The sequence below is a fragment of the Ips typographus genome, linkage group LG7 (genome assembly GCF_016097725.1).
Source record: "Ips typographus isolate SLU linkage group LG7, UJ_Ityp_2.0, whole genome shotgun sequence".
Classification (NCBI taxonomy): domain Eukaryota; kingdom Metazoa; phylum Arthropoda; class Insecta; order Coleoptera; family Curculionidae; genus Ips; species Ips typographus.
In genome coordinates this window covers 9,346,405-9,372,690 of record NC_138428.1, presented here as the reverse complement: position 1 = coordinate 9,372,690, position 26,286 = coordinate 9,346,405, and the positions used below count along the sequence as shown (strand labels likewise).

The 26,286-nt window shown below is 43.6% G+C and overlaps 1 protein-coding gene and 1 long non-coding RNA gene across 11 annotated transcripts; both read right to left on the bottom strand.

The window, feature by feature from the left end:
• Positions 1–12,097: 12,097 nt before the first annotated feature.
• Positions 12,098–13,985, bottom strand: LOC145731781 (uncharacterized). The gene is made up of 2 exons (XR_014178876.1): positions 13,149–13,985; positions 12,098–13,086 (listed from the first exon to the last, which is right to left on the bottom strand). It is a non-coding gene; the product is annotated as an uncharacterized LOC145731781 (long non-coding RNA).
• A 2,652-nt stretch (positions 13,986–16,637) lies between these two features.
• Positions 16,638–24,582, bottom strand: LOC145731628 (uncharacterized). Of its 10 annotated transcripts, XR_014178836.1 has the most exons (12): positions 24,530–24,582; positions 24,191–24,476; positions 23,222–24,135; positions 22,656–23,147; positions 22,484–22,596; positions 22,278–22,338; positions 22,112–22,227; positions 21,857–22,057; positions 21,749–21,789; positions 21,569–21,664; positions 16,745–16,904; positions 16,638–16,697 (listed from the first exon to the last, which is right to left on the bottom strand). XR_014178836.1 is itself a non-coding variant. In XM_081983500.1 (11 exons), the coding sequence occupies exons 8-11, from the start codon at positions 21,952–21,954 to the stop codon at positions 18,506–18,508; spliced, it is 243 nt and encodes an 80-aa protein (XP_081839626.1). In that variant the 5' UTR covers positions 21,955–22,057; positions 22,112–22,227; positions 22,278–22,338; positions 22,484–22,596; positions 22,656–23,147; positions 23,222–24,135; positions 24,191–24,476; positions 24,530–24,582; the 3' UTR covers positions 18,362–18,505. The 10 variants fall into 10 exon arrangements, 8 of the variants coding, with proteins under 8 accessions (XP_081839624.1, XP_081839626.1, XP_081839625.1 ...); XM_081983500.1 differs by lacking the exons at positions 16,638–16,697; positions 16,745–16,904 and adding an exon at positions 18,362–18,513; XM_081983499.1 differs by lacking the exons at positions 16,638–16,697; positions 16,745–16,904 and adding an exon at positions 20,338–20,528.
• Between the last annotated feature and the right edge of the window lie 1,704 nt (positions 24,583–26,286).

The following is a 26,286-nucleotide window of genomic DNA, read 5'->3' as shown; positions in this document are numbered from 1 at the left end:
ATTTTCGGAAAAAAAACACTTTGAACACGATCGCGGCTTCTATCACACTTCCTAATATCCTTCCAGAGACATCAAAATGACACAAGTAGTTGAAAAAAGAAAATTTCGAAAAACTCGGCAAAATCGACTAAGTCGCTTAAGTTGTCACTGGTGAAAATAATTTAGGCTATGTGTTGAAACGTCACGAACAGTCCGAGCTATGCTCCGACTGGCACTCTAAAACGACTGAGAAAACACTCTGAAGACACTTGAAAATAACTTGAGAATAACTTAATTTTAGGTAAAAATGACCCCTATTTATATACTAATTTGACCCTTTTTTGTGCCATTTGGTCATAATTGACCAATGCCAGCAAAATTCCAGAATTAGCCCCGCCCACTTGTGGATATACTCCAAAATTTCTGGATTAAGGGTTTTCTTCCTGGTAAAGTCCAGGAAAGAGTTACGAAGTTGATTTTTGGTGCAATCGATGTAGTCCGGTAATCCGCATCGAATGCGCCAATGGCGGACTGCTAACTCGAAAAAATGTCCCGTCAAAATTCAGTTTGAAATTTTGCGGCCCGATAAGTTTGCATCTTCCACACCGTTGAACTTAGAACTCTGAAAATTGGTACTCTGGTAGTACTCAACGATCTAAGACCAATGGTGGCAAAATGAAGAAAATCGGTCAACGCGTTTTCCGGAAAATGACCACATTCCACCGTTTCGGCCATCCCCTTTCGAGGCCTGTAAATCCTGAAGGGTTGAGATAATTGAATGCCGTAAACGGGGTTATTATGTAATTCGGCAAGACGAATCGAATGAACCCACTTTCAACCACCTAGGGTGGTTCCTTAGGGGTGAAAAACGATAAAGGGTAGTTTTTAGGGGTGAAAACCTCAACATAGCCAAAAACTACCTTTACCAATTGAAAGTATTTGATAACCTTCAGATAATGACATTTTTTCCCTAACATCCCTTAAGGGGTTAAAAAGTTATAGGGAAAAAGAAACGGACACCGGATTCGGATTATTGACTTTTGACACCCTTAGAATGGGGTTCAAAAAGCTTTCAGCATGTCTCTTTCACTATAGACAGTGGCATTGGGGTGTTTTCTACATGCCCAAGAAAAATGAACGAGTTTAACGCCATAGGGGCTGAAAAACGGGGTGCTGAAGGCACGCGTGTTTTGCAAAATGCAGAAATTTACGTACCTTTCCCAATTTCCCGTCCGAAAGGAATTTGTCGGAATTTTTCTGACACCGGGATGTTATAGTGCTCAATGAGGCGCACAACTTTTGTTTCACCCATTTTCCCGAGGGATAAATAATAACCGTTGTGGCAAGCACGCAAGTTGGAAAATTAGGGGTGGTTTCTGCAGCCTGTCACGTTTTCACTCGTGGCAGGGTGAAGAAGTAGAAGAATGTCTAAGTGTTGTATATCTACGGAAAGAGGAAACTTTAATGCTTCATATTTTCCGTAGTGGCGATCTCTAAAAAGAAAATTGGAATTTTCCCGAGCTTAAGCATTCTTCTACGCAGTTACCACTAATTGGCTGATCCAGGAAAACTGGATAAAGCTGGAAAAGTGAAATCTTGGGAAAATGAATCATTTTCGATCCTCTATCGATTGAGACTATCAGGAAAGTCGTACGCGAAAATTCATTCTTTGTTTACCTCCGTTTGATAAACGTTTAGAGTTGTTGTCAACAAGGCACAAAAAATGAATTTTTCCCCTTTCGTTTTTCCGCAATGCAAAAGTGATATTCCGAAGGATTATGACACGCTGATCACGAATCTGATATTTTTATGATGATTCAACATCATCTAAGGGGTGAAAAACCCTCCTGAAGGGTGAAAAACGGTTTTCTCCTTATTACGTCATTTCCCGTGGTCCGATCGTTATGAAACTTAGTGGAAACGATCCGCCGGAAAAAATTACATGGGGTAGAAGTGGTTTTTATAACTTAAATCCATTCGTCTCGCCGTAAAATCAAAATTATCGATGTTTTTGAAAAAGGGGCGGAACCCATTCCGAACCTATAAATACGGGCACGGAAATTTTGCGATTTCAGTTGACCGTGAACTTTGCACGCGAAAATATCGCAAAATTTTTCGGACATTCCTTCCTTCGGAAAAACTCACGGAAATCGATTGTTTTATGATCGAACATTACAAAGACGGTTAATTAACGCAATCATGAGTGGTTCGAACTCAAAATTGGCGAAATTGGCGAACCAGTTTGGATTTTTTCAAACATCGGGAAACGGTGGTTTTTGCCAAAGCCGTTTTCACGACACGTCCCTTCTTTTATACTCTCCCGTATAACGAAGGTCGATCCTGATTGGTCCGTTGGGTTCCAAAACGCAGGGGGCGGAGCTTGTTTACGGACACGGTTGCTCTCATAAAAGCGGGCACGAGAAAATGTGCCGCGCTTGCAGATTAGCCATGGCAGGATTAGCCATGACTTCGTGGATTTTGTGAATCCACGACACCCCCCGACCAAGAACGGAGGATCGCTAAAGAAAAGCTTCTGACTAAAAGAAAGTAAATACGACTTTTCTGTCGTGGTTTTTCTCACCGAATCCGAGTACCAAGGGGTTTCGCCGGGAAAATGAGGGAAAGATGGTGACAGGACACACACGGTGATCCTTTGTCCTGAAAGAGAAAAAAATATCTACACGGGGGGACCTTTTCCTGTAAAAGAATGTATTATGTACACGGGGGGATCCTTTCTTCTTCCTCGGGCCTGAGGACAGACAAAAAAGGATACAGGATCTTCCCTCTGGGCGGTTTCTTGGGGGTTTATTGGGGGTCGATTCTGCTTCTTACCCCGACTAGAGCCAGTTCTAGTCGGCCTATAGCTTGCTTCCTTGCAGCTCTTAGAGTTGAACTTCCCTTTAGTTCAAAACTATCTAAATGGATGGCTAGCTTGGTTACTAGCTCATCGTAAAGTCCGTAAACCGCCTCTTCTTGCCGTATCTCTTTATTGATCCGATCTGCCAATCTCTGCGCTTCCAAGCAGGTGTCCTTCAGCGTACTGGGCTTCTGCCAGTTCCAGCTTTCAGATCGGTCGATCACGGCGGCGTTTACGGTTGTTGCAGGGTTCTCTTGAGGAATTGCCTCATCTCCGGTGTCTAACTCCTCGTTAGAGTCGGCGATTCGTCGGAGGTCTTCTGGTTCCTCGAATTCGCTCTCTGACACGGGCACTTCCTCGACCGGATCGTATTCTACGATATTACCGTCCGGGGCTGGTCGCAAGTCGTCTAGATGATGCACGTAGGCATGTCCCTCGAACTCTACTTCGTAGGTGGTGTCAGAGACGATCCTGGTAACTACTCCCGGTCCTACCCAGGGATTTACCAGCACGCCTGGCGCTCGGTTCCTCAAGTTGACCCTCTGGCCTAGAGTGAACCTTATCGGCGGGGCTTCTTCCCGTCTGGAGAATTCCTTGTTTTGAAAGTTCAATTGCCTCGCAATAACTTTCCGGTTGCGCCTTCGGCGTTGATTCGGGGTGCGATGAGGTCTTCGATACCTGGTCCATTGGGTCTTTCATTCTCCAGGCATCGGGAGTTAATATCCTAGTACTAAGGACGCGGGGGAATAACCTGTGGCGCGGTTTAGTCGGCTCCTTAGTACTTGCACGGCTGGGATCAACTGTTTTTCCCACTGGTTAGGCTCCTTGCCTACCAGCAGGACACGGAGGACTTTCTTCAGCTCCTGGCACCTCCGTTCTACCGGATTGGCTCTCTGGTGCCAGACCGCTGAATGTAGTTGGGTGATCCCAAACCTCTCGCACATTCTCTCGATCCTGTTGCTAATAAAAATTGGGCCGTTGTCTGAGACGAGATATTTGGGGGTTCCGTATCGGGGGAATATCTCCGTCTCGAGGATCCTGGCTAAATCCTTGGCCTCAAATTTATTACCACTGATTGCCTCTACCCATTTGGTGAAGACGTCCTCCACTACTAGGATAAACCTATTCTTAGTCCTTACCGCTTCTGGGTAAGGTCCTAGGACGTCTATCATCTCCCAAGGGTATTTGGGAGATCGCGGTCTCTGGGGGGCATTCCTTTGTCTTTGCTGGGTTTTCGCGATTCCGCAAACTACGCACTTCCTTACGTAGTTTTTGACGGTCGGGCCCATGTGTCCAAAGAAGAATTTTTCTGAAATTCTCATTTCTCTTTTCTGAAATGCTGGGTTTCTTCTCCACAGCAACCCGTCTATTGCTTCAAACTCCCGTAGCATGCGTTCCTGGACCGGTCCTAGTTCCGGTGCTTGTTTGAGCGCTTGTATAATCCTGACCGTAGTAGGATAGAAGTCGCTTCTCAGTTGCGCCCGGGCCATCTTCTCATGAAGCTCGTCGAGGGCCACAGCTGACACTGTGACCTCCTCCGAGTTCATCCCCGTATAACAGGTGGCAGGTTCTCCTTCCTCTACTTCAGGTCCACTAGGCGGTAGCAAACGCTCGTTGTCGGGTTCGGGCTCGTAGTCTGCCTCCTCCTTGAAGCTGTCGTCGGTTCTTTGGGGCGGCGAATCCTTCTACTTGCTGTAGATGTTTTTCCTGGGGTTTCACTAGTCCTCCATCTAGTGTAAAACCTAGGTAGTCCAGTCCGGTTTTTGCAATCTGGCATTTCTCCGCGGAAATGCGCAGTTCATGTTCTCGCAGTCGTTCCAACACTAGGTGTGTATACCTGGCGTGTTCTTCCATGGAACGAATGTAGATGATGACGTCGTCTAAGTAGACGCAGCAACATTTGTGTAGCAGACCGGTTAGGACTTCTCCAGCCATGAGCCTTTGGAACGTTCCTGGGGCGTTCTTGAGTCCAAAGGGCATGACTCTAAATTGGTACGCTGTACCATCGGGAGTGGTGAAGGCTGTTTTCTCAGCGTCTTCGGGGGCCAGCGGTATTTGCCAATATCCGCTTTTCAAATCCAGCACGGTGAAGATAGTAGCGGCTGCTAATCCTTTCAATGCGTCCGAGATTTTTGGCAGCGCAGTGGCTTCGTCTTCTGTAATCTCATTGAGCTCACGGTAATCTACGCAGAACCGTGGCTTCTTGTCTGGACGCATTACCAGCACAGGGGGGCTACTGTAGGGTGAGGTGGAGGGTTCGATCACTCCAGCCCTCAGCATTTCCTGGATTTGTTCGTGCAGGATCTGTTTTTTCGAGGGGGGCATCGGATAGGCTCTTCGGTGGATTACCTTATCCTTCTTCAAGGGAATGCGGTGCAAGGTGCTAATGGTCGTGGACTGTCGGAGTCCGACCTGGAAGAGGTCTTCAAATTCCTGGTAAATCTCCTTGATTTGATCAGGAATATCCTCTTCGAATTGAGGAAGATGCACATCGTCTAGTTGGGGCCGCTGCACCTGGTTCCAGTATGCAATAATTCGTCTCTTGCTCCCCATACTAATGCATCTTCGGGAGTAACACAGGGAGGCTCTGTGTTTTTTAAAGAACGCATTCCCAATGATTATATTGTGTCGTAGCCTGGGTAGGACGTGGAAAGTGTCTATAAAGGTTTCTCCCTTTATTACAATCGTCAGGGTCACGATGCCGATGATCTGGGCCGTGTGGTCGGCCGATGCTAACATAATGGTGGTCTCAGTTGGACGAATCTCGTCGTCTGCGTCCAGCAGTTCTTGAGCCACCAAATTGATATCGGACCCTGTATCAAGCAGTGCTGTTGCTACCCCCCTATCAGGTAGCAACACAAGGATGGTGGGGCGACCTTGGTCCAGGTCGGCCGCCCCGCAATAAACGGTGTTTATTGCTGGGTTTGGGGGCTTCGGGCCGACGGGTTTCGTGCGTCGCCGGCCCTTTGTACGTTTTTTGGGCTTTGGGCTCGTTGGCCTCGGGGTTGTGCGCTCGCTTCTTCTCTCAGAGCGTTCACCTGTCTTTGGGGTGGGGGCATGATTGCTCTCGGCGTTTGCCGGCAATCTCGGGCCATGTGTGGTCCTCCACACACAAAACATCCTGCTGGACGTCTCTGGCTCTCCTGCCTATTCCTGGGATTTCCCACGTCCCTCGGTGGCTGTCTGGGTGAGCTCTGAAAACGATTTTGGGGGTTTCGGGGATTTTCCTGGATGGCCCTGTTGGTTGGACCACCCGCCGGAGGTCTGGTCGCTGAAGGCGGACCGCGCATTCTGCGCTCCTCTGCCAGATCCTCCTCTAGCGTGATGGCCGCCCCAACAAGTGCCTCCATAGAAGTGATGCGTGCGAAACGCAGTCTGGATCTCAGCTCCGGTAAGAGTTGTGTAATGATAGTTGAGACTATTGTTTCCTCCTCTAATTGGTCGCGGAACGTCATCCTCGCGGACAAAGCCCGTTTCCGCGCGATGAAAGAGTCCGCCGTCTCTCCGGAGCTCTGCTTTTGCCCATAAAATTGAGCTCTGACCTTGACTTGACTCTCTATGCTATCGAACGTCTCCAGGAGACGTCGGGCAAATTCTGGAAACGGGATCGGGAAGACTCTAAAATTTCGTCCGAAACTCGCCGCGCGCCCCTGCAAACGCTCCAGCGCTTGATGGGTCTGCTCAATGGGATCGTCTATGTGGCCTCGGGCGAAGAACCTTCTCAGCTCCAGAAGAAACAGCCTGGGATCCTCTGTTTCTTCACCTGAAAACTGTGCCCTGCACACGACCTTTACTGCTGGCGATGCCGATTGCATCCGCTGCAGCTGACCCACAATTTGAGTTAGCGCCTGGGCTAACACGACCTCATTGCTCGCCTGGGCTCTCGGCGGCTGCACTGGCGTCGAAGGGTATACCTGAGGCGGTACACCTGGGCCACGTCTCTCTGACTCTTCAGGTCGGCTCCAGAACCGCACCTGGTCCCTAAATTCAGACGGACTGGCTGTTGAAGTAAAAGGCTCCAAGAATTCCGTCTCTATAGTGCTTCCCCCATCCGAAAGATCCTGAAACATCCCCAGCAGGGATGCCATGTCGCGGACACCGCCTCTTCCGGCCGTAAAATGACTGAAATCTTCCCCGGCAGCCAGTCCGAACTCCGAACCGGGGAGGGCAGCCGAACGACTGGCCGCAGCGGGCGCTACGTGTCCCGTGTAGCTTGCAGTTGGGTTCTGTGTAGGCGGATTTGATAGATGGGGGGGAAATGCGGCCAAGGGGTCGAGTTCATTCAAATCAATCAAATGTTCGTCCGCTTGGTCCATGTTAAGGGGCAAATTATACTTAACAACTCAATGTGAGTATTTAGAAAAAACTAAAAAAGTTAGAAAGGGTGATGTCAGCTGTTCAGACCTTCATGAGTATGCACATTAAATTAATAAGTGAACTCGGTCATAGTTTCATCATACCATCACCCTTACGACCGTGACTGGTTCTTTGACTTTAAAATTATGAAACCGCTAAAAATTAAAATCTTGAACGTTAAACCCCTTCTAAAAATTTACTAATGGACTGACTTTTAACGTTGATTATAGTCACGGCCGTCTACCGGCCTCTGAATCGAAAAAATAAAATAATTAAAAATTATTTTATTTAAAAAAAATTCAAAAATTAAAACAGCGGGATGCCAGACTGTTTTCGGCCAAACAGTCCCAGATATGTTGCTTGGAAAACTTAAGGCTTACGGTGTAGGAGGTCAAACATTACATTTGTTTTCATCATATTTAACTAATAGGCAACAAAAAGTTAAAATATTAAAAATGGACAGAATTATTTCTCAAGGCTGAAGGAAATTAAAATTGGAATTGCACAGGGAACCATATTGGGACCTCTTTTATTCATTGTATTTCTTAATGACCTTAGCAACATTCTGCTTTCAGAAAATGAGCATGTGACGTGTTATGCCGATGATACGAATTTATTGCCAGGGGGAAGAAATGTAGAAAGCCTAGCACTATCGGGAGAAAACTTATTTTGCAGAGCACAAGATTGGTTTAAAAGTAACAGATTATTACTTAATAATAATAAAACAAAGGTTCTACTCTTTAGAACAAAACAATTCAAAATTGAAAAACCTGGAACACTAACTTTTGGACAATCAAATACAGAGCTCGTAGAACATACCAAATTTCTTGGAATTCACTTGGATGAATTCCTAAACTGGTCAAATCATATTTTAGAGTTAAACAAAAAGCTTAGTTCAGTTTGCTATGGCAAACGAGTCACTGCGAAATACATGAATGAAAGAACATTAAAAATCCTATATTACGCAAACTTTGAATCTGTGCTCAAGTATGGGATATTTTGGGGTTCTAATAGCTTAATGGAAAAAATTTTTGTTTTACAAAAACGACCACTTCGAATAGTCAAGAAAATGGGATACAGGGAGAGCTGCAGGGGGGTTTTCAAAGCTAATGGCATTCTGACGGTTCAGCAGCCGCAAAATCGACCAACCGGTCCAAACCGTCGCTGGTCGCCCAGGCAGGGCAATCAACCCGGCGAGAACCGCCGAATTGCCACTGTCGATACAACAGCAAGCATGGCAAACCCACCGAAGGAGAGACCCACACAAAAAGTGGCTCCGCCGGCAAGAGCGATCGCCGCAGAACAACCTCCTGCTGCTGATCGTACTAATTTGAACCATACAAATTCTCGACGCCCACGTCAGGCTCCGGGAAATGTAAACAGGGCGGCCCAGCACTAAATACCACGTTGTTGCCCCGCTCGCTCACAAATCCTCGGAAAGCGCCTGATAACGTCTACACAACCTTTCGTCCTACGCAGAGACGTAGTCCCGGAAGGAATAGACAACCAGTGGTTGCAGCAAACTTGCACATGCGTCCCAGATTAAAGAGCTAAAAAGCTCAGATTTAACTTCTTCGGCCCTCGCGCCGCTTGAAGGATCGAGAAAAAGGAACCTTCGGCATATACAATTCCCGCCTTTTCGCGATTTAACAGTTTATAGCGCAAATTGTGCGAATGCCCCAAGGCCAAAAATTATATATTTGACGTCAGCAACGCCAAACGGTCTACTGGATTGCTCATCGCAACCAGAAGTCCAGTACTGGAATATTACCACCACTACCGAATGATATCCATCCCGGCATAGTGGATTTGTTAGCCGATTTCATCAACGTGTTTGATTCCGGTCTTCAACAGCCAACTACCAGAACCACGCAGCATCATATCGCGCTGAATTCTGGCAAAATAGTGAATAGACGATGCTATCCATTGTCGCCGCAGAAACGCCAGATCGTTTACGAGCAGGTGGATGAGATGCTAGCTGCGGGAGTTAAACGACCATTTAACTCACCGTACTCGTCATCCCCTGTGCTGGTAATTACACCAGGTAAAAAACCACGTTTCTGCATTGATTATCGACCGTTGAACGAACTAACCGAAGACGAAGCTGCCAATCTTCCTAGAATCACTGATGCCATTAAGCATTTAGCTGGAGCGAAATATTTCACCGTCCTGGACCTTAAAGCTGGATATTGGCAAATTCCTCTGGACGAGGTATCCAAGCCATTAACAGCATTCTCCTTACCGGACGGAGCAACGTACGAGTTCGAAGTTATGCCATTCGGCCTTAAGAACGCGCCCAGTACTTTTCAAAAACTCATGGCAGGAGAAGAAAAATGTCAGATTGTCAGGCAAGATCTGGATTATTTGGGATTCAGAGTTCACGGATCATTCATCGAACCCCAGGTGAAGCATCTCGATCAAATACGAGAATTTCCAGTACCACGCACCAAGAAACAATTACAAAGTTTTCTAGGTGTTTGCGGATGGTTACGTGAGCACGTACCCCGCTATTCTGAATTAACAGCCGCAATGACTGACTTGCTGCAGGGAACAGGGAAACCTTTCAAGTGGACCCGTGAGGCTCAAGAATCCTTCGAGAAAACCAAGGAAGCCCTGGCTGAAGCCAGACCCTTGGCTCGACCCAACTTCCAGCAAACTTTTATCGTCCAAACCGACGCAAGCGCGGTAGGCATGTCCGCCGTGTTATACCAGGAATATGACGGCAAACGACACTTGATATCACACGCAAGTGCCAAATTTAAAGCGGCTGAGCGCAATTACCATGTTAACAAGCAAGAGTGCTTAGCACTTGTGTGGGCCCTCGGAGTTTATCGGGGTTACCTGGAAGACAATCCATTTATCGTACGAACGGATAGCAGATCGTTAACGTGGTTACATAAATTCAAGGACACGCGAGCGAAATTAACACGCTGGGCGTTATTGCTTCAGGAGTTTGCGTTCAAATTAGAACATGTGCCAGGAACTCAGAATGAGTTACCAGACTTTCTATCCAGACAGCCGGAAAATGCCGAATATTCAGGAACACCAGATAATGATCGATTGTTGCCTCCAACGGGAGAAGTAGAACAAAGTCCAGCGCAGCCTCAGGCTTGCCAGATCACAATCGATCAATTATTCGAGCAGGTAGCGCAATCGCAATCGCGAGTTCGACACATTAAACGAACAATCAATACGCTACTGGAGATCCATAGAACTGCAGAGGGTGAAAGGACACCATCACAACGTAAACTGGCTCAACGATTTGTCACATACGAGGCACTTTTATGGAAGCGTGCTCCAGGAGGAGACCGCTTGGTTGTTCCCCGTTTCATGGTGGACAGGGTTATATATAATTACCACGACGTACCCGAGCGAGCACATCCAGGCACAGCCGAGACTATACGACTGATTGCCCAAAGATATTTCTGGGGATGTATGCAACAATAAATCGGTAGGTTAAGAGAGTCTTATTTGAAGATGAAGAAAAAACTCCACAAAAGGCTACAACTAGCAAAATGTATCAGTCCTCACCCTCTGGAGTATTTTATGTGGAAGCAGTACCAATAAATGTGGGATGCCAAGTGAAACCACAAATGGAAAATCAAACCACAACAACAAAAGGTTTGATAAAAACAAGATCAGTAGGAACATCAACATCAATCATCTCTGCTTCAGTTTTACCTGTAAGAAATACACCATCAAGCCCTGTTTCAAGTTCACCTTCCTCTAGTTCCAGCTTCATAAAGTCGTCTAGAAGCTCTATTACTTTGTCAGAACAGGCATCGGAAAGTGATAAAACAAGTTCTTCAATAGTGACAAAAGAAACTCGAAAAAATACTAGTATTTTGTTAATAGAAAAGCAATCTCGGTTTTATTTAGGTTTACCACATTATTTAGTTAAAATGTTATCAAATTGGATTGACAGTTCTTATGTTGATATTTTAATAACATTAAAAAAAATTAGATTAGATGATGTGTATATTAGATTAGGAAATGACTTTGGAATAAGTGCTGTGAGAGTAGGGAAAATTTTTGTTAAAACTGTACCAAAAATTGCTGGTGTATTGCAGAATTTTGTTTTCTGGCCTGATACTCATATCATAAAAAAAATATTACCCATTCCATTTAGATATAGATATAGTAATGTAATATCAATTATTGACTGCTTTGAAATTGAAATTCAAAAACCATCAAATCCATTGGTCCAAAGTCAGACATGGTCAGAATATAAAAAATGCAACACTTTAAAATATTTAATATCTTGTACACCAAATGGATTTGTAAATTTTGTCTCAGGCGGATATGGAGGTCGAATTTCTGACAGGGATATTATTAAGGAAAGCAACTATTTATCTGAGCTCCCTCAAAATATTAGCGTTATGGCTGATCGTGGCTTTAAACATATTGATGCCCTTTTGCTACAGCATAAATGCACTTTGGTTCGGCCTCCCAGTGTCAGTGAAGGAAAAAAATTATCAAAAAGTGAAAGTAGAGAAGCAAAACGAATTGCATCCTCAAGAATACATATTGAACGAATAATAAGAAGAGTTCGCGAATTTCAAATGTTACGCATGCAGTCTGTAGTACATAATAGTTTACTTTATTTAATGAATTGTATAGTAATTATTGTTTGTGGACTTATTAATGTACAAGAGCCCTTAATAAAATAATATACATACATACCATATATCTTCTTTTTTTTTATATAGGTATACTTATAGTTTACATGGGGGCCATGGAGCACTGCAATGTCCTGTGACAGCTTAATCAAAATCAGTTTATGGGTTTTTCAGTTGTTTTACAAAATGATAAAATTGCATGTAATTTTTTATGCTCTAACTTTTGAACATTTTTGGTTATATATTTGTATTATAAGTATATATTATGTTTTTTAATACAACAACGAATAGAAAACTGATATATATTTACATATTACATAAACTCTTAAATATAAACATTTTCCAAAACAGTGTAGCTTGTTCAATCATCTCGCAGTACATTTCTTTGTCCAGTTGTACTTCAAAAATGGAAACTTCTTTATTCACCTCAAAATTTGGTGAAGCAATACAAAACAAGCCTTTAGCTCTGTTTGTTATGTACATTTGCAGCTGAAGCTGGGCCAAAAACTTTTTTTTAATGATGCCATCCTTTTCATACAATTCCCTGGTTTTCTCTTTGCTGGGACATTTCACTTCAACACAATGTGTATCAGTAATGCCGTCTGGGGAAGCACCAAATATGGGAATATCTTTTCTTAAGAAAAGCCCTGCTTTCTTAATTTTAATATTCCTGATTGCTTCAACTTATTTGATGACTAGTGCTTTCAAATTTTGGCCTCGAATGACAGGATCCGTTAATAAAAGAGCTGACGCACCCATAATTTTCTCCATTAATGACCCTTCTGCTGTCTTGCAATGACATACTTCATAAAACCTGGAGGCTGTCACCCTTCCAAACTTCAACTCGTACCATAGACTGTCCTTACTTTGATTTCTGGTTAATTTCTCTGCATTTACACAACTTTCTTCAGTCATAACATTCTTTATGTATTCTATGAAGTCATCAGCATTCACATTTTTACAATTAATTCTATAGTTTAAAAACAACTGATAAATACTCAGGTCATTTCCAGAATATTGAGCCTTTTCAATGTCGAATATTCCTCCTTTAGCTGTTGGTAAGCTACAGACAACATCTCTAACATATTGGGAGTTCCTTAATGGTAAAGAAGGTAAATCTTTTTTTAGTAAAGAATGTAGATCACTTTTTGCCTTCCCAAATTGTGATAAGGCAGATTTTTAACAGTAACCAGTAACACTCTTTTGAAATTACTGATGGTGCTTCACTACGTCGATGTAACCATAAAAGAAATGCCACACCATGCTTACATCCACCTGTAAAAACCAAAACCAAAGACAATGCATTTATTTATAGTATGAGCAATAAGACTAGTGACCTTCAGAAGCAGCACAGTCTTTACATGCACAAGACAGTACTTTTTCATCTTCCTCATCAATAGCTACTTCAACATTGTATGCCTTTTTTGACACTTTATGTTCAGGTGTTATTTGTGCTTTTACAATACATTGTTTTCCTTCTCGTTTTAACTGCACATATCCTACTGCATTATCTCCATATACCTCCTTCATGGATCTGAAATGCATATTTTCACTATTTGTTTTGATTACAAGGACATAATAAAACTTATAATAAACCTCATCAAGAATGCTTCAACACAACTTAAATATTAATAATTATTTAAGTTGTTAAACTGCATTTCTTATGGTAAAATTATACTTTAATTTATAGTTAAAGAATGTGAATGATCTACTTACTTTTTGGTTTTAACATTTTGGTACTCCACACTTAAAAACTGGGTGTTATGGAGATAGAAATTGTTTATCATTTCAACGTCCACTGTAGGCAAATTATCGGAATCAGCTTTGACAAAATTTTTTTCCATTATTAACGGTTTAAAGAACAATTAAAAATAAAAGCAATGAAACACGTTTTGAATGGCAAGACCAAGACCAAACAAAAATCAACAGGCAACAGGTTAGGTTAGGTTTGAGTTTTGACGTACATCTGTCAGTTGACAAAGTAGTTTGACGTTCAGTGACTTTACTTTGATGTACGATGTATTGTTCTCTCTCTCCTTAAAACTGAAACAATATGCTCTCCTTTTTTGTCATATAGTATTTGAATAACCACGTGGAAGAAAAATTAAGAATTGAGTAACGACGTACTGCACAGTCCATGTTGACGTCACGACAAGGAGTGGCTCAAAAAAATAGCCTTCATTTTTGTCGATTTACAAAAAAACTAGTGATTAAAAAATGTTTTTTTTTTATCTTATTGGGTGTTTTAAGTAACTAGTTTTAAGAAGTATATATTAGAAACATTAGATTCGCATATGGTTTATGACCCCATTTTAGTATTTTTAATACTTCTACACGTTTAGCATATTATATTATAAAATAAACTAAAACAAAATTACACATAAAAACTAAAATGCTTAAAATATATATTTTTTAATGTCATGTTAATAGAAAAGCGAATTAAATATTATGGGATTAGTATTAATCTAATACTAACAGTTCAACATGACAACGCCGCGCATGTTTCATCTCTGTTGTCAGGTGGTGCGGGTAACGGCGCGTCGACCGAGGTGGAAGGTGGAAGGGGCAAACGGCAAACGTGGAACGCGCCGCAAACGTCGTAATCTCGTGAACACAAAGAAGGTACGCTGCTCAAGCTTTTGTCTTGTGCAAATTGCACAAAGTATTTTTGATTTGCAGCCTACATCGGCACCAGATTTTTTGGGCTACTTTTTTAGTAACTCAGTATTAAGTGAAAAAAGTGTACCAATTATCGCCAACGATAAGTACAGCTTGCAAAAATTAACACCTATAACATACCTATAACCACAAAACGTGCATCGTGCATCTTAGCAAATCAAGCGACATTTTCTTTTCCCTTGCCTGAAACTTGTGTTCCCTGTTCAGAGTATTCAGTATTCAGTCAGTTTTGCTTAAAATTACCGTCGGTCACGATTAACATAAGTTGCACCATGTTCCGTTACCTAGGCTGGCCCCGGTCTCCCCCAGTACACTGCCGAATCAGCGAGACCGGCAAATTGGGGTCATGAGATGAGTATTTAATCGGCGTCTCAAGCCATCGAAGATCACTGGTCTCTGGGTCGGTCTATCGAGCATCAGTCCGAACTTCCTAGTGCCCGGACGGCTCGATACCTTCTTGGAATCCAGGCTGAAAAGACGAGAGTTCTTACGCAACCCTGAGGTGACCGTCCGAACTCTTGAACCTATCAGTACTTGAAGCAAGTCCTTTGGGCGTGTCGGTCAAAGGGGTTCCCAGCTCGTATCGAGAGGGTTTCGCTTGGCGACACTTCAAGAGGGCTTGCAGGGCCTTAAGTAAGTCCTTTGGGCGTGCCGGACATAGGGGACCCAGCTCGTATCGAGAGGGTACCGCTTGGCGGCACTTCAGAAGGCCTTACGCCCATTCCCCCACACCCGCGCATCATCACACCCCCCTCTCAGAGAGTGTTCCATGCACGTCCCGCCAGCGGCGGTGTTAGCGGCCCTCCTAGTCTGGGGGTAAGATCCATTTAGTGTAATCAAAGTATTAAATAAAGACCACATACTTGAGCTACGATTGTTGTTTCTCTTCCTACGCCACCCCCATAACGTGACATGGTGGAGGCGCCTTGTTGAATCCCGGGGCTACTGATCTCCATATCTGTGGCCAAACCAAGCCGTACGCCCTAATAGGAATGAGAAAAGCGTACAACTTGAGATCAGCAAATCCTAGCAGCCCCTTTCAACCAAGGCACAGGAGCTCAAGCGTAGGAGACCCTTGGATGCAAGAAACAGATTACCTAACCCTTACGCTTGTAAATACAAGAAGGGAAGACACTGAGCAGCCACAAGAACCAGAAAACGATCTGGAAAATACAGTAATAGAAGCAGGAACACAGGTACAACCTGAAAAAAGAGATAAACCATTTGAAGGCATTAGGAGATCAAGGGAAATGGCGGACATTACCATTTCGGCTGTAGAGGCAGGGGAGAAAACACCCGCATTACCTCAGTTTATCAGCCCACCGACGTTCAACCCTGGTAGCGATTCAGCACCCCAATTTATCGGAACGTATGAACGAACAGCGGTGGCAAATAGTTGGAACGATGCCCTAAAAATCCTATACTTCCATTCGTACCTGCAGGGTGCTGCAAACATTTGGTATAGAGAGTATAAGGCAGCAAACCCCGAAAGCAATTGGCTACACATCTGTCAGGCATTTAAAACAGAATTTAGCGACGGTAACCACAGTCGCCATCTGCTGGCAAAGGTGAAGCAAAGGAAACAGAGGGACCTAGAACAAACAAAAAATTTCTTTTACGATCTACGGGTACTATACGAGGAATACAGGGAAGACCTGGACCTCGACGAATTCCTAGATATTTTTCAGAATGGGTTAAGAGACATACCAAAAGCCAAATACTACTGGCTAACGAATTTTCCCAATAACCCACCCAGAAATTTGGACGAGGTCAAAAAGCTTTGCGCTACTATTGATAACGCCCCTGAAGAATGCTCAGCGCCACTTACCTTCAGACCACAGCGCCAGACAGAAGAAGAGGGCCATGGGCCAATAGCGCAAAGACAACCTCCATTTGACAATAACCGCTCGTACAGAACCCCGCCGCCGCCTAGGAGAGACTATGGGCCAACAGAGCAAAGACAGCCACCCTTTTACAATTCCCGCCAGGTTAGAACCCCTCCACCACCCAGGAGAGTCTATGGCACTCCCCAGTCTGGGAATCCTGGAAGACAGCAGCAACCCACTAGAACGTACGATAACAGGCCTAGATGCTACAACTGCGGCAAAATAGGCCACTTTGCTGCTGTTTGCAGAAGTAGACAGCAACAAACTCCAGGGGGTGGCAAAACTAAGCCCCGTCACCCTCTCCACTCGGGGCCCGACGTGCTACAAAATACTGTATATTAATACTGTTGTAAATGACTGTTACGTACCAGCGATCATCGACACGGGCGCAGAACTAAATGTGATAAGCCATCTCCTAGTTGACAAGAAACGTAGAACCGGAGGCCCACCCACGTTGCTTGTAACAGCAGCCGGCCAAAAAGTAAAAAGTCTAGGCGAAACAATGGCATCACTGGAGCTCAGAGGGAACTACATGAGAAAATTGGAAATTAGAGCAACAATATTAGAGAATACACCACAACCCCTCATTTTGGGCGTGGAATTCTTAAGGGAAATGCAGGCAGCAATTTGCTTAATATCTAACACACTCACCCTAAATCGGGACTTAGTATTAACGCTCGGGGGAAAGCGAAATCCTGCACCCAAAAAACCAGGCATAACACGAAACTGGACAGAGGTGGTCCAGGAAATGCCGGGGTCCATCTTCAGTCTTCCAAGCAGCACTGCATGGGCCTTTGCAGTCTCTTCGGCTCCCAGTAGAGATAAAGGAGTAGGAAAAGCCATCAGAAACCATTTGGCAGATCACAGCACAGAAAAACTACCCGTAGGGAGCGTGGTCAGTTTGTTTAAGAAAAACAGACATACCCTACAGATGATAGTGAAAGAGGAAGGGAACGAATACATACCTACTCATACGCTACAACAGTGCTGCAGGAAATTGAAAGATTGGGCAGTACAAAATAAAATAAGTAAGGTGGCTATACCTAGATTGACATCCGCAAACAGCGAGTCAGATTGGGAAAAGCTTAAAGACCTTCTGTATGAGACATTCAGGGAAACAAGGGTGACGGTGCTGGTTTCAAAAAATAAAGAACCCCGACCAAGAAAAATCAAGACACAAGAAACCAGCTCCTGGAACACCCTGCCAAACTACATAAAAAACGATGACCATGTGATAATTAAGCTGAAGGCCAATGAAGATTACACCCTGAAGCCAGGAGAGGAAAAAACCATCAAAACGTCACCGGAAATACCCTTGTCTACAGAAATGTTGGTAGTACAAAATGAGGGATGGCTAGTACGCAACAACCTACTGTGCAACCTAGAAAGAGCCAAAGACTCTATATCACTGACCCTCAAGAACCTAGGGCCAACTAGAAGGGTTATTTACAAAGATACAACGGTGGCACGGCTAGAAGAGCCCAGTGGCTTGAGCACAACAGCACTCTGTACAACTCAGAGATTAGACGAAGAAGTGGTGACATTAGAAGACCACAAACTGGACCACATTAGGGATAAGCAGTTCAAAAGGGAACTAGAGGACCTACTGGTTGAATATAAGGATGTGTTTTGCAAGTCACCAAAATTTATGGGCAAAACACAACTTATAGAGCACAAAATAGAAGTGACAGAAGACAAACCAGTAAAATGCCGCCCTTATAGAGTCTCACAATCCGAGCGGGAAATCATTGACACACAAATAAAAGAAATGCTCGAATGCGGAGTAATAAGACCATGCCACTCGCCGTGGGCAAGCCCCGTTGTACTGGTGAAAAAGAAGGATGGCACTACGAGGTTCTGCGTGGATTACAAAAGAACTATAAACCCGGTCACCAAAAAGTCGTGTTACCCGATACCACAAATCGATGACTTTCTCACATACATGGGGAATGCCAAGTACTTCACGACTTTGGACATGTTTTCGGGTTACTGGCAGATACCTATAGAGGAGTCATCCAAACAATACACGGCATTCACGGCACAGGGACATGGATCATACGAATTCAACGTGTTAAGCTTTGGTCTATGCAATGCACCAGCAACCTTCCAACAACTTGCAGATAGAATATTTAGGGACCTAAAATGGAAGGACATACTAATTTATCTAGATGATATTATTATTTATTCAGAGAACTTAGAGGAACACTTAGCAAAATTACAAAAAGTATTCCAGAAAATTAGAGAAGCCAATCTGACCTTAAAACCGAGTAAATGCGAATATTTACAGGAAAAGATAAGGATTTTGGGCTACACAGTAAGCAAGGAAGGAATAAGCCCAGAGGAAGAAAAGCTTGCAGGAATTAAGCAATTCCCCACACCCAAGAAAACAAAGGACCTACAAAGCTTTTTAGGATTATGCAATTTTTATAGGAAATTTATAAAGGATTACGCGGTATTAGCACGGCCCTTACATGAGGCCACAAAAAAGAACAAATTCTGCTGGGGTGAAGATCAAGTGAAAGCATTTGAGCTGCTGAAAGAAAAACTCACGTCATCCCCAGTATTAAAACATTACAATCCAAATGTAGGATGTACAATGCACACGGACGCCTGTATAGATGGAATAGGGGCAATTCTGCTCCAAGAAGGCAGTGACGGTCAAGACCACCCGATAGCATATATAAGCCGGGCCTTGTCAAAAGCAGAGAAGAACTATTCGATCAGCGAGCTGGAGCTATTAGCAGCAGTCTGGGGAATGACCTACCTAAGGCATCTAATTTATGGACACCCTGTAAAAATCGTAACAGATCACCACGCATTATGCTGGATACACAATGTAAAAGAGCACTCAAGAAGATTAGCACGTTGGGCTCTCAAGTTGGCAGAATTTGACTACACGGTAGTCTATAAAAAAGGCAGTAAGCACCAAGATGCGGACTGCCTATCACGAAACCCGGTGGCAGGATGGAGCGAAGTCGAATTAGATGAATTAGACGATATACCCACTTTTACGATATCAACGTTAGACATAGGAGAATTGCAGAATAAAGATAAGGACATACTAGAATTAAAATCAGCAATAAGCAACCCCGAATCAACAAACGTCGACGCACTGACACGACGGAAAATAAAGAATTTTAGGCTGAGGGAGGACGTTCTGTATAGAGCAACACAAACGAAGGAAGGACTGGAACACGCACTCGTGATACCCCGGTCACTGAGGGAGGAAATTTTGTGGGAAGCTCACAACGCTCCTACTAGCGGACATATGGGGGTAACAAAAACCATAAGTAGACTTACTCCCAAATATTATTGGGATTCTATGACTAAGGACGTGAGGAATTACATTAAAGGATGTAGGGACTGCCAAGCAAGGAAAGGGCCAACAAACGATAAGCCATTAGGGTTACTCCAGCCAATAAAAGTGGGCAAAGTATTCGATAAGGTAGGAATAGACCTACTGGGACCATTCCGGAGGAGTAACCAAGGCAAGACAACGATAGTGGTGGTAACAGACTACGCGTCAAGATACGCCATCACAGCGGCCCTGCCTAACGGGAAGGCAGGACCTGTGGCTAAGTTCCTATTAGAACGTGTAATACTAATTCACGGCGTCCCTAGAAGCATCCTCAGCGATAGAGGCAAGGTATTCCAATCCGAACTAGTGCAGGAACTACAACAGATTATGGGTCTGAAAAGCACTTTTACAACGGCATACCACCCCTCGTGCAACGGCCTAACTGAACGCTTAAACAAAACGTTGGCAGACATGCTGTCACTATACTGCAACACAAAGCAGACAGATTGGTGCACTTATCTGCCTTTCGTGACATTTGCATACAATACGGCCAAACAAGAGACGACACGTTTTAGCCCATTTCAACTAATATTCGCAAGAAACCCCACACTCCCACTAGACGCCACCCTTTTAGAAACTGAGGACGAATCAAACACGAACGAATTAAGAGAAAAAGCTTTACTGTTAAGGGCAATTGCTGTAGACAATATCCACAAAAAACAGGAGAAGGACAAGGACATTTATGATAAATACCACAGAAATGGTGAATTTGAGGTAGGAGATAGGGTGAAAATATTCATTCCTATCAGGAAGGTGGGAAAAAGTGAGAAACTGCTACTACGATGGTTCGGACCCTACAGAATAATAAAGAAACTCAGTGAGGTTAACTACGAAGTAAAACAAGAAAAAGGAAAAAAAACGGATATAGTACACATAGGGAGGATTTTACCATTCTATGACGAATGGACGTTGGGAGACATATCCGAGGGGGATTCGGACGTGGAATGCAAGGAAGAGGAACAATGACTAGCACAAGTCGGTCGGCCTACATGGAACGGAGACAGTAATAAAAACAATTCTTGTAGGCCCGGCACGTCGGTTACACAGCATGTGGAAGTATCAGCTGGGGCAACATGGAAAACACTACCAGAAACAATACTTTATGAGGGCACTATTCCATTGACTTACGTCATCCCATGGTTAGAACCTAAACTGAGCACAGAACCAGGGGTCAGACAGGCAGATAATTGCGAGAGCAATGGCCAACACATATACTGCAGAGCGAAAAAACACTTAGAGGAATTAGAAAGGGCAATAGATGTGGAGATGGACAAATACAAAGCAGCCTGGTACCCGGAATGGTCAGAGTCTGGAAAGACAAAACGTCAGAAACGAACGTTCTCACTAGGATTCATTGCGGACGGACTTAATTACTGCTGCGGGGTAGCAACCCAGGAAAAACTTGACTCAATGTCCATGGAAGAGGGCAAACTGGAAGCACATATAAATGCCCTACATGGTACTATGAGTAATACGCTGAAATTGATCAGTACACATTCTGAAGAACAGAAACGCTGCCAGGAAGAAACCAACATGGCAATCAAGAAAACAGAAAGTAGGGTGCACATATTAGAGGAATTCCTAAACGAGGTTCGAAAAAGGGAAATAGCAGGAAGGGAATTAGCGACAGGGTCTCTGGAGGCAAACATGCAAGCAAATCTGGGGATGGCAAGGAAAATGATCTTACTAATTAGAAGAATGCGGAGCCAATCCGCAATACAAGAATGTAGGCATAAACATATACCACTGTCACTAATTCAACCTGAGACGTTAAGGAGCGATCTAAATAAAATAAAGAACGAGATAGGAAAAGACAACATCGATTTAGCCATACCTGTATCCAACTTAGCATCATACTTCCGTATACCAATAAGCGAGTGCACCTTCTCCGGAGAACAGCTGGTGGTACACGTCAAGGTACCAACAGTAACTAAAAATCACCAGTGGCAGCTATTCCAACTCCAGACAAACCCATTCGCATGGCAGGGCCAGACATGCACATTAAAGCACTCACCACTGATGATGGCCGTAGCAAATAACCAGGGGACCACGGTCCTAAAAGAAATCACAGGCATTGCACTACACGAATGCAAACCATTTCAAGATAGGCTGTGCTACTTACCAAGGTTCTCGGGCGACCAAACGCAAGGCCCTTCGTGCGCTCGAAAACTGTTTCATGGATCCACAGTGGAAGATATAGCGGAACATTGCCCTATGCATTGCCACCAGTCGAACCTAATGATCATATCTGAAACAGGGTCCGAAGAATTCCTCATCACACACCCAAAAGCTAACACGACAATCAGCTGCCCTAAAAGCACCACTAAACTCGGGGAGGAAATGTTAAAACTACCAGGAGCATTAAAAATCAACTTACCATGCAAATGCCAGCTATTAGTAAACAAGGACGTTGTCATCCAAAAACGATTTCCTTGCAAAGACGAAGAAAATCCAGCTTCCATACGGCACATACTACCAGCCGCATGGACTAACCTAAAAACATTCGTGTTAAAACCATCAGATAGCCAGGCATTTTTACCTACCTTTCATAACCTATCAGAATGCCTAAACAGTAACTGGACCACAAACCTGCCACATTTCAACCTAACCTCAGAAAAAGAATTAAGGTTAAACATGGACCTCGAATGGGAAAAACAGGAACATCTCGCCCACGTGGAAATACACCAGGGCAACCACTCCTTCATGTTCACGTGGAACATAGTCTTGTCAATAGCGGTAATTTACTTACTGTTACGAAGACCAACATTACTCGCATTGGCACAGGCAGCCCACACAGAAAACGGGGCACCCCAAGCACCCGGGGGGGGCACGCAGGAATACTGGCTGGGCGTGACAACGTGGCTAATCGGAGGGATAATAATCGGCGTCATATTGTACGGCCTGCTGAAACACTACCTTACCTCCCGTAAAAAACACAAATCACCCAGTCAGAGCTCCGAAACTGAAGGTTTAAGACAGGGAAGCCAGGAAAATGTAGAAATACCAAGCATGGCGGCAGAAGGACGCCATCAGGTACCGAGAACCTTCGTGTTGAAAATCGACGAATCATCAGAACTAGGCAAGACACTGACCGAAGGTGTGGCCCATCAATTAGAACGACAGTTGACAGGAAACGCGCGCACAGTGGACGAGCAATAAGTCAAGTCACTCAAACTTTGACATAGAACAAGAAAACAACTAGATAGGATAAAGATATATTTAGGACTAGAAATAAAGAACAGTAAAAACTAATAATATATGTGTAAAACAGGTCGCCGAAGACGAGGGGTAAAGGTGATCAGGCAGATCTGACCACAAAAAGACCCCTCGCGGAGCAGGACATGCGTGTCCGGGTAGCTGGGGGGCCAATCACCAAACTGCACTTTGAAGATGTACACCTCCGGTGCAACTCCCTTAAAAAGAAAAAACGATGATGAAATAGCAGGAAACGATTGGCAGCCCCAAACTGGCTCCTAGAACATCATACTTGGGACAAATCAGGACGGACGGAATGCAGGAGACGCAGCACCCGGGACCGCAACCGCCGTTGACCGCAGGGGAAGCCTTGAAAACACGGGGCTAAAAGAAGAAAGAGAAGATGAAAAAAAAAGAGAAAAATAGGAAAAGCGGGAAAAAGTAAACTTACCTGACTCCATTATTTTTGTTCTTACACTTCGGCGACCAGTTAAACAATAAAATAAGTTGTAAGGGTAACATTTTGCATAAGTAGGGTGCAAACTAAGTATATTTCATAAAGCTTACATAGTCTAAACAATTAAGTATAAACAATAAAACATAAACTTACAAAATACATATTTAAATAGGTTGACCAACCGTCACGCCCTCTACAGCCAGGATACCACAACCTAGGAACTCACGGAGCAAGCGACCATCCCGCGCACTTCAAAGTGGACGAAGAAAGTCAATAGAGGGCGCCACCACCCGCGAACTGAGTAACGGGTGCTCTGGCGCACAGATAGGCAAGACGAAGCCGCGTAAGGCCGCCCTCCAGGAAGGAGCAACAGTTTCCAGGAGAACCACAAGAGAGATAACAAGGGGAGCGTAATAAGACATAAGTTACGATTGGTCACACGTTATAAATAAAGCCATGGGGCATGTAGGTTATTTAGTTACGTTAGGGTTAAGTGTCCGGGGCGAACACTCTTCAGAGGGGGGAGATGTCACGATTAACATAAGTTGCACCATGTTCCGTTACCTAGGCTGGCCCCGGTCTCCCCCAGTACACTGCCGAATCAGCGAGACCGGCAAATTGGGGTCATGAGATGAGTATTTAATCGGCGTCTCAAGCCATCGAAGATCACTGGTCTCTGGGTCGGTCTATCGAGCATCAGTCCGAACTTCCTAGTGCCCGGACGGCTCGATACCTTCTTGGAATCCAGGCTGAAAAGACGAGAGTTCTTACGCAACCCTGAGGTGACCGTCCGAACTCTTGAACCTATCAGTACTTGAAGCAAGTCCTTTGGGCGTGTCGGTCAAAGGGGTTCCCAGCTCGTATCGAGAGGGTTTCGCTTGGCGACACTTCAAGAGGGCTTGCAGGGCCTTAAGTAAGTCCTTTGGGCGTGCCGGACATAGGGGACCCAGCTCGTATCGAGAGGGTACCGCTTGGCGGCACTTCAGAAGGCCTTACGCCCATTCCCCCACACCCGCGCATCATCACACCCCCCTCTCAGAGAGTGTTCCATGCACGTCCCGCCAGCGGCGGTGTTAGCGGCCCTCCTAGTCTGGGGGTAAGATCCATTTAGTGTAATCAAAGTATTAAATAAAGACCACATACTTGAGCTACGATTGTTGTTTCTCTTCCTACGCCACCCCCATAACGTGACAATAAGGATTTTAGTTAGATGGTAGAAGTTATAAATATATCTATAGTGCATGTGCTTATAGTGGTATATTACACTGATACAGTATACTTATTTTATGTGTATACTGTTCGATATAAATATAAGTAGAAGGAAAACATAATTTCCATTACGACGGTAATTGTTCACAATTAATTTTACACACCAATACGACACCAATATTGTTACAATGTTGTACTTTTATGTGACAGAACTTTAATTATAATATATTTTATAGTAAAAATAACTTTAGTTTACTATATGTATAAGCTTTAACGTCGTGTAAATATATAAAGTCGCATATAGGGTGTTACAAATTTGATGCATTTTTTTCAAGTTTGTCTTCATTTAACTAAACCTCGATCTACTACAGTTCCTGAGATAGCAATAATGCATCGAATTTGTAACACGCTGTATGTATGTATTGCTACATCCTCTATTAATATTGACCAAACTTGGTTAAATATTCTAGAGGAGGAGATAACACTTGGTCATATCAAACGAAACTGAAATTTCTTGTAATTTTGTTTTCATTATAAAACCCACCTTCACTACAACAATAGATAACCTTTCCTATTGGAATGACAAAAGTCAAAATTTATGTCAATTTTTATTGACAAAACCCTTCTCAGAGTTCCATATTGAACATTATCAGGTTTAATATTTATTAAGTTGTTGTTTTCTGTGTTCTGCCGTTGTGTTCTTTCTTTTTTAGATTCTCTGAAGACGGTGGTAGATTTTCCACCGAAACGTCAGCGTTTTTAGGTAACAAGATCGAGCCTAAGTCAGTGGTCTTGTGTTGGGACGACTAGGTTAATGTTATTTTCAACTTAGTTGAAAATAGTGCGAAATTCCATTTTCCCAACAAACCTTTTTTTGTGTGAGACAGAAGACCCAATAAACAAAGGAAAAAAAAATAAAAATAGAATGGTAAAGTTAATTTTTTATTTTATTTTATTTCTTTGACTTTAAATAATATATTTAAACTGTATTTGACAACACTTCATAGTGAGAATGATTTCTCGCTCAGTTTGAGATACTCTGTAAGGGCGGCACTTGACTGGTTTATTTTCCGTGACTTCTATTTTGTGCTCTATGAGTTGTGTTTTTCCCATGTACCTAGGCGATTTACAAAAAATGTCCTCATATTCGGTTAGCAAATTTTCCAGCTTCTTTTTGAATTCTTTTTCTGCGATGTGATCAAACTTATGGTCGTCTAGTGTCACTACGTCCTCTTCAGTTTTGTACGTTGTATAGAGGTGGCTTCATTTGTAGCTTCTAACCGTGCTATCGTTGTGCCTTTGAAAATTACTCTATTTGTGGGTCCTATGTTTGTCAGATTTACCGTGATTTTTTCTCCGGCCTGATCTAAGCTGCACAAGAGGTTTTTGCGGACCAACCACCCTTCGTTTGGCACCATGAGTTTTTTGTCGTTTCCTGGGGGCTGAGGTTCAACTTTTACTGTTTTCTTTTCCCCTGGATTAAGGACGCAATCTTCAGACATTCTTATTTTTTCAGCCATGTTTTCTTCGTCCTTTACAAAGTACGGCAGGGCGTCCCATGAGCTGACTTTGCTCAGTTTATGGGGTTTTGGCCGCGGGTTCTTATCTTTAGAGACCCATAACGTTAAGTTTGTGTCTTTGAATTCTTCGTAGAGTGCATTTTTAATTTCTGTCCAGTCGGTTCTGTTATT